This window comes from Triturus cristatus, chromosome 6, assembly GCF_964204655.1.
Source record: "Triturus cristatus chromosome 6, aTriCri1.1, whole genome shotgun sequence".
NCBI lineage: Eukaryota > Metazoa > Chordata > Amphibia > Caudata > Salamandridae > Triturus > Triturus cristatus.
In genome coordinates, this window is record NC_140589.1 from 824,012,310 (window position 1) to 824,025,383 (window position 13,074).

At 44.5% G+C, this 13,074-nt stretch overlaps 1 protein-coding gene across 2 annotated transcripts in view; it reads left to right on the top strand.

Moving 5' to 3' along the window:
• Positions 1-13,074, top strand: part of LOC146817933 (centromere protein H-like) — a 232,619-nt gene that overhangs the window by 172,179 nt on the left and 47,366 nt on the right. For both annotated transcript variants that reach the window (XM_085609272.1, XM_085609271.1), the window contains exon 5: positions 8,857-8,928. In XM_085609272.1, coding sequence (XP_085465398.1) covers positions 8,857-8,928 — 72 coding nt within the window. The remainder of the gene's footprint in view (positions 1-8,856; positions 8,929-13,074) is intronic.

The following is a 13,074-nucleotide window of genomic DNA, read 5'->3' on the forward strand; positions in this document are numbered from 1 at the left end:
TGCCAGTACTGACCAGGGGTTATTGCAATAAGTTTCCAATACGTAATAAAGTTAATTGTGATGCCTTTTGGTGTTCGGCTCAGGGTGCCCCCTACGTAACTCGCATATGAAAGCGAACAGCTCAACTAGGTTGGCACTTCTCTTCTTGGCTCTATGAGAGGTATTTCATCAAATGGAACTATGCACGGGACATGGAACCCCGAAAACGTACCAGTGCGTACCTTTATTTATCCTATTCTCCCGCAGCACTTTGAATCGTTCCAGTGGTTGTATAAGCGCTGAGCATCTGTTTATTTTCCGGAGCGCGCTTCTAAATGAACGGCTTAAACTATAGCATTTTAACTATACCTCCTAAAAAGTACACAAATGAACTTTGCTGAAATTTGCTCATTATTTTGTGCTTGAGGAGGAACAAGGGATATTGAATGTGCCGATCTTTTCAGCAAGCAGTGCTTAAAATTTCAGTCTGTTAAATCACTCCGAATTTTGGCAACTGAAACTCAAGGGGATTAAACACTTTGGCCAGGGTCATGCCGTGCGATCACGTGCGGAAGCCGGTGTTAGAACCATAGCCAGCCATATAAGCACTAGAGGCCATCGTCTATTTTTTTTTTGCAGTTTTATGTAGCACAAACTTGACCCGAAGGTAGGAGAGCGCTTTACATGAGCACAAATTAAGTTGCACAAGGACGCATTCATTTTTGGTAGGCACAGGGAGATTAAGTGATATGCCCAGGACCACAGGATTTTGAGCCGACGCCGAGACTCGAACCTAGTTCCCCCAGCTCCAAAGTCGGACGTTCTCAAAAATATGGAGTGGCTAAGTCTCCGGTGTTTTCCTGGGTCAGAAAGATATTTTTCACTCGAGTGCAGAGAGGGAGATTAATATCTTTGTGGCTTGCATTGAAAAAACTGTAAACAGTAGATGGGAGGTTAAATGTTTTACTCTCACCTCTGTAAGTCTGAGCATTGACCCTGTTCCCATTACAGAGTCCTTAAGCAACAAGGTATTCGAATGCTTCAGCCGCATTTTGGCTCGATCAGGTTGCCGCTTCACTAGGATCGCCACGAATCTCAGGAGTAAAAATGTTGGTTGTTCTCAGTGTTAAGCATATTGTGTTTATACCGCTGCCCACTGGCCCAAGGAAGTAAAGATGACAGTAGCCACTCCTAATTTTTGTAGCCAACAGCGTAAAGTAATCTGCAGCTTAAAAGCCGTAGACGGGAACGTGAACTGCGAGTCCCAGCAGGCTTGGTTCTAGAGCTTGAAAAATCCAGACTGGCTTGCAGTTCACATAATAACATATAGCAAATCTAAATGGAACTCATTTGCATAGTCCGTGGAACTCATTTGCATAGTCTGTGGTTATTTTGAAAATACAGGATGGATCAGAGACTCTGAGGGTTTAGCAGGGAGTACTACATTAATGTTTCTGACTTTTGGCATCCTCACTATTTCCTTTGGTGCTCATTTTGGAGACAAATCCATTTTTGAGCAGGTAATGGATAATTTGAGCCACTGATTTTATTATCCATTAGCACCGACAAATTCAATTTTTTGTGTGGCTGCCAAATTGAAACGCAGTAGAAGACTACAGTAAATTTAAAATCCACTCCCTGTGTCATATGCATAGTTTACAACCAGAAACGTTTAAGGGCATGGGCAAATGCCCAGGGCACCACCTTCCAGGAGGTGGAAGAGTCTCCTGAAGAAGTGATAATGGTGGGCTTAAAACAGTTTTTTTTATAATGTAACAGCTGAGCTTGCCTATCCTGTGCATTAACTCAGTGATGCAAAACCAGACTACCCCCCCCCCCCCCCCCGCCGCAACATTTGGTGAGGGTGCACTAAAAGAGCACTTAAACTGTCTGCTTCGCTGGTTTACAAAGGCATTTTGCCTGATGGGAGGAACCCCCGAGGAGCGTGCAGCCTGCAAAGCAAGTCAGTGGAGTGTTCCAACTGTGCAGCTCCGCCTTTCAACCATAAATCACTTTATATTACTCATATTGGGCCGTTGCGGCTTTGGCTGAAACCAGCAGCTCTCACGGGGTACTCACACTAAATACACTCCCTTTTATGTGTCGTAGTATGGGTATGCCCATTCAGTTTTATGTGGTCAGTTTATTTGAGGTGTTAATTTCATATGAGCGCGCCTAGGCAGTGCTTTAAGAGGGCCTTGTCCTGCCGGTGCTCAGCACGGCCAGTTCTTAAAAACGGACACCTTTCAGGCTGAAATACAAATCTTAACCTTGCAGCAGTACCACCACTTCTCAAAGCCTTTGATGTAACCTCAAAGAGACTGGTTTTAGTTTTTTTACAGTCTCGTCATTTCAGAACGGAATCATTTTCGATATTATATACAACAAAGTCACAGTTGTTGCTTATTTATTTTATGCAACAAACAACTATTAACAAAGCTAATAGTCCTGGCTTGTTGTAGGTTTATGTTACGCATGTTATCATACGTGGATGCAATGACAGAAACCAGGGGCGGCTGGTGACATTTTTAAGTGGTAGGGCGTAAAAGTTCTGGATGAGTGCCTGGTGGCGTGCGAGCGTAGCGAGTGAGCTCAACCCCAATAAGGATGGTTCGGAGGGGTTCTCCCTCTGAAATTCTTTTTTAAAGAGTGGCAAATGGGGCATTTTCATACAAATTAGAGGGAACAAGAAGGCTCGACGCCCGAATGCAGGAACCGTTGCTGCATCTTTCTAGCTATTTGGCATTTACAAAAGGAAACCCAATGTCCGCTCTCTGAGATTTCAAGATCAATTCATCTTTCGTACCAAACATTTAAGGATAGTAATGAATACCACAACCTGAAATGTGATTATGCACCAAATAACTGGTATTATTATGTAAACAAATAGTATTCAGACGATCTACCACGAAATGATGAAGGATTGAGTAGGTTCTGTTGGTCTTTCAAAGTTTTAACCATTGTCAGTGTAGGTATTTAACCCACAGTGCCAGTTTACTAAATTTACAACAAAATGGCTTTTTAACCACAGATGCAACTCTGAGGCATGATGGATAGCAATAGCTGCACCAGGGGTCTTGAGGAGTCTGGAGATCAGGGATTTCTTTTTAATTGTTTTATTTTCAATTTTGCAAAAAACGACATAACATAAAAAGCAAATAGTCACTGTTGGCAGCATAACAACATGCAACTTGAAGTGATGATAGAGTGCTGAAGAGAACAGCATACAGCTCTCATTAAAATCCTTCAAAAATATTACCAGCAATATCCACACACAAAGACTTCTCTTTTTCATTCATGACTGGAATAAAATCCATGGCCAAAGATTGCTAAAACTCATCCCAGTACTTTGCTAACTCATGGCATGCCACATTAATCACAAACTCTCAATGCCTTTGGTAGTGTCTGGAGCCTGCCAAGATGCCCAGCCTGGTCTACAAGATAAAACAGCCCATCTCACGCATGGAGCCCTAGCTCAACCTTGTTTTAATGTATTCCCCCCAGATTCTGTATTAGACACTACAGACATGATGAATGCCTCAGTCCACGCTGCAGTAGTGTTCTGGCCTAGATAATACCACTGGCACCCTACCTCTATACTTGATGCCCTCTCTGGGACAGGCCATGATTTCACAACTTGACCGCCAAGCAGACTCCACGCAATTATGGATGAAAGTACATGATGCATTAAAGTATAGTTCATTTTTAGGCTATAAAATGTAATATGTTGCCAAATCATGCAACCAAATTTGTTTGACTGTTATTGTTATGTAGCACTGAGTGTTTTTTTGTAAGTGTGCGCTGTATATTTCAACTAATTTGACTATTTTAAGCTTTTATTGACCTATCCAGAGACTCTTGCACCAGTTAGTGACATACTTGCATTTTATAGTAGGGAAACAGCTATCAACTATTCAGCTACATGTTTATGCTGTCTTTGTAATAAACCAGAGGTATTTAATGGCTTGTATTTCAGCACTATTTGGCCACCTTTACAGTAACATAAGTATTAGTCAGACAGATTTCTTCGGACCATTTACCGAAATAAAGATTCTTTTAAAACGTAGCATGTAAACAGTCCAGCAAAAGCATAGCAGGGATGCCAGGGGACACGGCGCAGGCAAGGAAAATAACCCCCCCCCCACCATTATAGCAGTTAGATTATTAAAAAAAAATACAACAATAGACGGGGTTTAATTGGCACCTTAGGACTTCCGGCCCTGCTACAACAATGGTTACTGCGGTCATTTATCTTAGCATAAACTCCATTTTCGACAACTGCTAGGTGTGTTTTAGGACCGAGTTACAGATTCAGGCAAAACACAGAGAATAAAGCATGCAAATAGGCTTTGCTCCCACCACGCCCATGTTACTTAAAACACTTGGTATACGCTGATTGCCAAAGTCTGTGAAAATGTTACAGGGCTGCTCACAGCCCTTGGAGGTGAACGTTAAAGGACTTTGTTTAGCGCGTGTAGAAGGCTTTTGACACAGTGAGGATTCACCGTGCAGGAGCAAAGTGTGTGCACCCACCTAGCAGGGAATGACACACAAGGGTCAGGCAGAGGTATTACTGCAGGCTCAGCCCAGACAGGAGACCGGGGGTCTGCAGTCAAAACGCAAGGTACATTCAGACAGAAACAGGGTGGGGGTCTGAATGGACTCCCATTTCCCGTATACAACAACTGAGACACAATCTCGCGGCATACCCTGGTTTCAGCATCCGATGCTGCAAGAGGTGAAATGTTATACGTCTCAAATACTTGATCATAATCTCCCGCCTAGTACTCCATGTGGCATCAGTCCTTGGACTACAACTACCTGGCCTAGCCGCCAAAAATAATATTGTATGCGTACGTCCGTTTATGCCAGTACCAGACGATACCCTCTTTTTAGCGCCCCCCCGCCCGAGGACATTTACCCTGGAAACAGTCATTCTAGTGCCCCCTCTACACCCGAGATATCTTCTCGTCTCTCGTGATCTCATCCGTTCTCCAATTACCTGTGCTTTACTCCTGTGGCACCCCATTACTGTCTCTTCTCATCTTTGCCCATCTGAACTGTGGCACCTTTGTGTTTGACCCGGCCCTGCTAGCCCATGGTACAAACGGAACAAGGTTTCCATCTCCTGGCATTGCCCGCTGACCTACCTATGTTGCAGTCTCTGACCCCAGGGTCTGGATAAATTTGTTTACTCTGTGTCAGTCGCGGCTCGCAGGAGGGAGGGGGGAATGTCGCGTGGGGGTGGGGGCCTGGGAGGGGGCAGTGTTAAAATAAATTTACAAAAATCCTTATCCTACCTGAGGTCCTGAGCACATCCACGCCACCTCGGGTCCGTCCGTTAGCGCCTACAGCCCCTCTCAGGCTCTCAGCCAATCTTGGCGCTGCCAGCAGTGCCAGGATTGGCTTGGGGCACGGTTACTGCTCGCCCGCCTGCCCATTAGGAGACTAAGGTTTGAGCCTTTGCTCAACCCTCGGTCTCCTAATGGGCATGCGCCAGCCAGAGCAGACACTAGTGCGCATGACTGGGCACGGAGCGAAAATTCGCTCACCTTCCCCAATCATGCGCACTTGTGCTGCTGCCTGTAGCCCCTGCCTGGTCCGTCTGACAATCATGTCAGTTAACATGACGCCAGACCGGCCACTCCCTTCAGACTCTGAAGGGGGTGGGCGGTCCGACGTCATGCTGACTGACATGATTGTCAGTTCTCCCTCTGCTTCTTTGAACTGAAGTAAACTGATTGTTTACTTAAGTTCAAAGACGCCGACGCTGCGTGCGAAGCTGTGGGTGGGGGGCTACGCCCCAACGCCCTAATGGACGCACCGCTACTGACAGAAACAGCAAAATACCAGTCTGGCAGCACACTATGCTAAACACAGATTTTTAGCTTATGTGTTTGAAGCCACGCCCTTAATTACACCGGCCATGCCCCTTTGAAAGACCACTAGTTTTTTCATCCCACTTATAGCCCACTGTACCTAGGCTCTGGCGAATGGCAGAACGCTGTACCACGAAGGTACGAGTTCAAGAGGTTTTGAACAATAGCTGGATGAAGGGGAGGGTATGAATCGATGGCTGCTTTGATACATGATCATTTCACTAAGCAGCGGCGTGCAGCAGCTAGCTTCTGTGTACTCTTTTCTCTGAAAGGGAAAAGAAGTGGGGGCGTCGCAGCATGGTAGTTTTCAATAATGTGGGCAGCCGACCATTTCAAAGGCAGCACTAAAATGTGTACCTCTGCATCTCCACAGAACAGTCCTTTAGTATGCAGATTCCGTCTTATTGGCACCAAGAAACAACATGACTTTGACCACTACTCTTTACACCACTTCCCCAAAAACACAATAATTGTTCTTCCCCAGTACTGCTGGTTTGGTAGATGGGAAGTGTGAAGGGCAGGGCTGTAGTTTCTATTGCTCAGTTGAAGAAGTTTTTAGACAGGGCTTTTCCTTTTGTGGGTCAGACTATGGCTGCTTTCGTATATTTCTATTTGATGTATTAAGTCACGCTTAAACTCCCCACTCCCTCTCAAAACATCTTAACAGTCATTGAGAGTACCAATTTTTAGGTGTGGCTAGAGTAAGCTTCAGCGTTTGCCAATACATCTGGCAAAACACTTATAAGGTCCCAAAGGCGAGACCTATTGGCTATGCCAATGCTTGTTACCCCAGTCTTTCAGTATCTATTCCTAATGTTGTTTAGGTGTTTGTTTGGGTAGACATACATTTCGATTAGTAAAGGCAGCCTTTAGCAGTACTTTATAACAAATGAAATGTATGTGAGAGAGGGGCTATGAAGAAATGAGGGGCACTTTTGCCTGGTGGTCATTAGGGAATCCAAGGAGGTGGTCAAGGGGGGCGCCAAAAATGATTGTCGCACCATGTGCCAACAGCTCTAAAGCCGGCCCTGGGTGGAATGCCACTAGGGGCCAGGGATGTGAGAAGCCCTCAGTGTGCCAAATTATGGCTGTCTTTTCAATAGCAAACTGGGGATATGTGGTCCATTTCCTTACTTGCATTAGTGCTCTGGGCACCATGCTATCTGGTGTAGGCAAGAAAAGAGTAGTTTAGTCGAAACTCTAAATCACCTCATGCTTCCTTCTCTGCATAAAAGAGAACACAAGTGCAAAGAAGGGTCTGTTCCTACAGCTTTAATGGAAATTGACCTCGGTCTCTAGCCCTGGCAGCACAGTAGGCTAATGCATCTACTGCAGGGATCTATATCTGCCCTCATGGTCGCAGGTTAAAATCCCGGCGGGTCCACTCGTCCTTCAAAGATTGATAAAAGGAGAACCATTGAGTTGAGTAACAATAATCATCTGTTATTTTAGTGCCAAGATGCCCCTCGGGGTGAATGCGAACTTTAGAAATACTCATTATATCTAGATTACAAGGTCAAATTTGGCCAGAGAAGTCTATTTGCAATGGCAGTGACCCTAAAGAGTATCCCCGCGCTTTCAAGTGCAGAGAGTCAGCCAACCGTGAAAGACTGGGTATTGTCAGATCTGATGGTAGTGTTTCTCTTCCACAGTGCTCGCGTCTTGACACCTTCGGGTAACTGTTGCACTTTACAAGGCTAAATAACAGAACATAACAGTGGCTAAAAGGGCCCACCCCCTGATTGGCTTCATGGTATATCTCAGAACCCAAACAAACCTCATAAAGTTCAATCCTGATTAATCTTCATTATGCTCTTTCAATCTATATGTCACATTATACGAAGATCCCAACATTGATCAGTGTTGCAAGAAGGAAGACTGGGCTGGAGGAGACCCTGAAAGCTCAAAAACATGGAATTATTTCCAGAACAAAATGGTTACTTACAAAAGAAGCTGAAACAGTTCCTCTCTGAAAGAACAGCCTTGTGTTTCTGACTATTGGACTTTTGTGGGTTTTTAGGTCGAGCCTAGCAGCACTGCGCATGCGCTGCTCGCTCTGCAAGGCATGCTGTGTTAGGGTATGCACTAAAAGCCCCGCACACTCTCCGCTCATATTTTTAATTGGCCTGTACCACTGTCCTTCTTGAACGCTGGCTTCTGATGAATTATGAGGCTCATTAGTCCCTCCTTGGTTCTGTCTTGTCTCCTTTTGTTACTGCCCATAAGGACTGGCCATTTTACTGGTTTTGTTACATGCTCTGCTTTATAAGTTGGTGAGCACTATTTTCCTTAATGCTCTTCCCCTATTCCACACACATCATAGCACGCCGCACGCTTACTACTGTATTTATTTAAATTACTGCGCGGTCAGCTTTAACTATAGCAGCCGCACTTATTCACTTATTAACTTAAGGCGCGGTCCGCTTTCAGTTTAGCGGCCGCGCTTATTTCATTATTTATTTTACAGGCGGCCGCTTTCTCATTAGCGTCCGTGCTTATTTATTTCATTTATAAATAGTGCGGGCCTCTTTCACTTTAGCGGCCGCGCGGAACGTTTCTTAATTATTTTATTTTTACTTGGTGTGAAAGCGCGCCATATGCGCTTTCACTTTCATATTGTCTGTGCCCCTTTGTTTAGATGCTGCTCACTGTAACCTGCATACCGCGAGCAGCGTCTAAATAAATGGGTGTGGCCAACATTTAAGTCCTCTCACATTTGTGAGAGTTTGAGCTATTGGCATTAAAAATAACAATGCCTTTTATATATGTGTTGGGTTTAAAACACATAAATAAAAGGCATTGTCATTTACAATGCCAATCGCTTAAGCGCTTGCAAAAGCAAGACCTATTGCATTGAGAATGCCTGTTTTCTTCAAGCTGCATGCAGAGTGTGACTTGTAGGCTGCTGTCTCTGGATGCTAAATGTGGATAGCATGTGCTGTAGACATTTTAAGTTAGTTTTCAGGTCTGAGTGATCAAATTTCTTTTTTCTTCTCAGTTTGGATTTAATGCACCCCGAGCTAGAAAATGCAGTGTGTGCAGTCAAAAATAAAGAACTGAGTATTCACAGGTATGTCCCACCGTTTGCAGTAGTTCATAACTAGGTTCCTATCCTTCTACCTCGTAGGAACGAGTACCTTGAGATGGTGTTCAAGTCTCAAGCAGAACCCCGGAAGTCTATACGGGAACACTTTGAGTATTGATTGAAACAACGGAACCTGGATTCAGTTGTAGTTTTCACTGTGGGTTGACTGTTTGAGTAACAAAACCTGCCATTTGGTGCACCCGTGCATGATCTTTAGGAAGTCCTAACTAGTCATAGACAACCTTCCTGCCATCACCACCACCTCCCCTTGGTCACTTCAAGGTACAAACATTTGTCCAGGGCAGAGGAGCTTGAAAACTCTGCTCTACTTCAGCCCCACCACTCCCCTAACACCAACAATTTACTCACTTAATTGGCTCCGCTCATTCTATTCCACCTCATCCACAAGACCATTTCCGATCATGGCCCAACTTACAAGTTTCTTACGTTGCCACTACCTGAAGGCACCAATTACTTCCTGGCGCTATTGTTTATATTGCAACCATCCACCACAATCTAGTGGAGAGGTGTGGTTCAGCGACCAGGGCAGCTGACTTTGGAGCACAGGGTTCACAGTTTGATCCCCGGCTGCGGCGGCAGCTCAGCACCATGTGACTCTGGGCAATAGCTCACTTAATTTTCACGACGGCCCCCAGCGCCTTCAGACCCGTAAGGGTGAGTAGTTTGCGCTTTACAAAAATGGATTTACATTTACATTTAGTGCAATGCTTAAACTGCCACTGTGCCTCCTGTATCCCATATCCTCTACCCCTGACCATTCAAAATATGAAGACCTGTGTACTCTGCTACATCTACGAACCAAAGCCCAGATTCACAAAATATTTGCATCAGGATTGCTTTACTTTGGCGCAGATCTGATGCAAAGACTACTGGTGGGATTTACATGCAATCCAACGCAACTCATGATTTGCATCGGACTGTAACCCAAAGTAACGCAACACACCTTACTGTGCGGCTTTGCATTACTTTGCACCAAGGGGCATTCCAGGGTGGTGCATGGGCATTTTCATGCAACTACCCATGAGTTTTAAGGCAAACCCCTATCTACAAGGAGTTGTAGACAGGGATTTGTGCCAAAATCTTGTGCCTACCGTAGGTAGGCGTAACAAAGATGTTTCAATTTCTTTTAGTTTTCTAAAGGGACCCTTTCCCGCACAAAACCTATGCGGACCACAAAGCAGATACCCTTGCACTGTGGCGCAATGGAGCCAGCTTTGGCGCATGGCTGCCAGAAGTGCCCAGCACAGGAAGAGAGCAGAACTGTACTCCTTCTTATTAGACAAGGCACGTTTGTGCTGTCTCTCATTCACACAACGCAGAGCAGCAACTTTGCTTTCTGCAATCTATGAACTCTTTGTAAATCTGGCCCCATGTATCTTGCACTGCCCTGACCAGCTTGCTTCATATAAATATCACCTCTCGATTACTGCTTCATCCTGATATCCACCAAATGCCCCTACATTTGGACACTTCTATTCTTCTACCCTTCTCACTCATTTAAAAAAAAAATCAGTTAATGCTACTATTTTTTGTTAACAAAATGTACAACTTATATCAGAGACGTGCACAAACGCATACATAAACCAATAGCTTTGTGGGCCATTCAGCAAATATCTGAGCCTCACTCAACGCCATGCGTAAAGGGCAGAACAATTGCAATTGGTAAGTCCACTGGCAATTCCAGAGTTCATCAGCACTAAATAATATATTTCCATTTTTGTTTATTATGGCGGATACCATCATTCTTCCACCTGATAATCCATTCGCCATCCTAAAAAATATTTCGAAGTATCTATAAAGTGCAAAATGCTCCTAAAATAGTTCCAAATTCATCAGTAAATCCATGTTCTTTTGCCTACTCAGTTGCAGGAGCATATAGTTCCATCTTATTTTTGGAATCTCCGAACCAGTCGAGTTCTGGAGCTCTATTTTGGTTGCACAAAGGAAACTGATCTGGTTCCTTTTTCATCAGTGCCGGTAAGAGTTGAGTGGAGGCTTACGTATACTCCTATCCTTCTTTTCATAATATAATCTCCTTGCAACCGACTTTGATGTTCTGATATGATGGAACTTCTTGGAGAAGAAAGCTGAACTTCCCTTATTTCCCACCACTTTTCAACCCTCATAGTCATGAGCAGTTCTTGTTTCGGCCAGCTACTCCCTCTCTACTCTTCTTCACGTGTAGGTCACTTCTCCACACAAATTCCTAATGTCTTCCACATTCACCCAATACATAGACCGTACATGCAAAACAGGAGGGGACTCCTATTTATACACAAGACAGCATGGCCCTTCATCATCTTCAACAGATGTGAACACTCTTCTGCTTAACAGGGCCACACAAGTCTTTTGAGTGCCTCCACTTCCTGCTCTCATTTCGCTAGACAGCCTATTTTCATCTCATCTACAGAGCACCTGCACCCCCCAAGAACTCTTCAGATGAATGATCATACCTCATCACTGCTGCCTCCATCCAACACTGCTGCCCACCCAAAAGTTCTTCGGAGACTTAAATCTGGCCTGTGACTCTCTGATTCCAGTACCGAAAATCATGAGGGAAAAACTCGAGTCTATACAACGCACCTTAGAAATCAAGCACCACACAACCAACCCAAGTCACTCCAAGGGCAGCACAATAGATCTCATCTTATCTACATCCCTCAATAGCCACTGCCAGCACTCCACGATTCTGAACTGATCATACCATCATTCCTTTCACCAGAACACCTCCACTCCCTCACTTGAATGGCAGCATAAAAACATAAGTTAACTCCTGTTCCTTCAAGGACATCAATCTAGAAAAAGTTGAAGAAGAACTAATGAACCTACCAAGACACATTTCCAGTACTCCGCAGATGGCAGCTCCATTCACGACATCTACACCAACAGAAGAATCCAATAGAACACTATACTTTTCTGAAAACTACACTTCCAGGTCCAAGATTTCAGCAGCCTGGTACACTTAACAAACACCAGGGCACTATATGAAGACTAAGAGCCAAAATGCCAGAGGACCTTACCATTCTAAAAGTTTACCCTTCTGAAAGTACTCCAAATCGCCATTGTTCCATCATCACCACAGCTAATGCCACCTACTTCAAGACCACCATCAATAGACCAATGAACTAAAGCTAAAGAAGGCCCTCCCACAACCTGTGGCCCAGGATGCTAACGTTTATTCACAATTCAAGGTCCTTTTCAGTTCTCCAGGGGAAGTCACAAAAAACAATGCCTCCTGGAACACCTTCGCGCCAATCTCTGAACAAAAAATCTATAACACTCTTCAGGCAATCAATCCCTCCAATCACTTCTCTGATCCCCTTCCTCATGCCCTATTCAAAATGATAAAAACATCCATCCTACCATTATGCGCAAAAATTGTAAACTCCTCTCTGAGGCAAGGCTCCATACCAGACTGTCTTAAAATAGGGCAGGTTACGCCTATACTAAAGAAATCTGACGCCATCCCATCAGATCTCAACAATTACCGCTCTATATCTAACATCCCCACTTTGGCGAAACTGCTGGAGAAATGTGTACAAATACAATTATGCAACCATATTGAGAACTACAACCTCCTTGACATTCACTAATCTGGGTTCCGTCAAGGTCACAGCACAGAATCTGCACTCACACACATATTGGATGACATACTAAAAATGCTTGACCGCAACGAATCTTGCCTAATGATACTGCTTGACCTATCCTCCGCCTTTGACACGGTTAAACATGACAACCTACTGTCCCTATTGGAAGCAAGGATGGGCCTCTCTGGCACAGTGTTACAATGGTTCTCCCCCTTCCTTAATAACAGGACACAAAGAATCAAGATGAAGAATGCACTCTCTCAACCATCCATGGTCGACATAGGTGTTCCCCAGGGCTCAGCCCTATCACCTATTTTTTTCAACCTACTAATGGAACCCCTAGCGAACGCATTGAAATCAGCGAATACCCTATATCACCTGTGTGCAGACGACACCCAACTGTTTTTGAAAATCTCCACTCCAGAAGACTTCATCTCCCTCAACTCTACTCTACAGAACACGCAAAGTTGGCTCACGAACAACCACCTCATGCTCAATACAAAAAACCCAGAATTCATTCCCA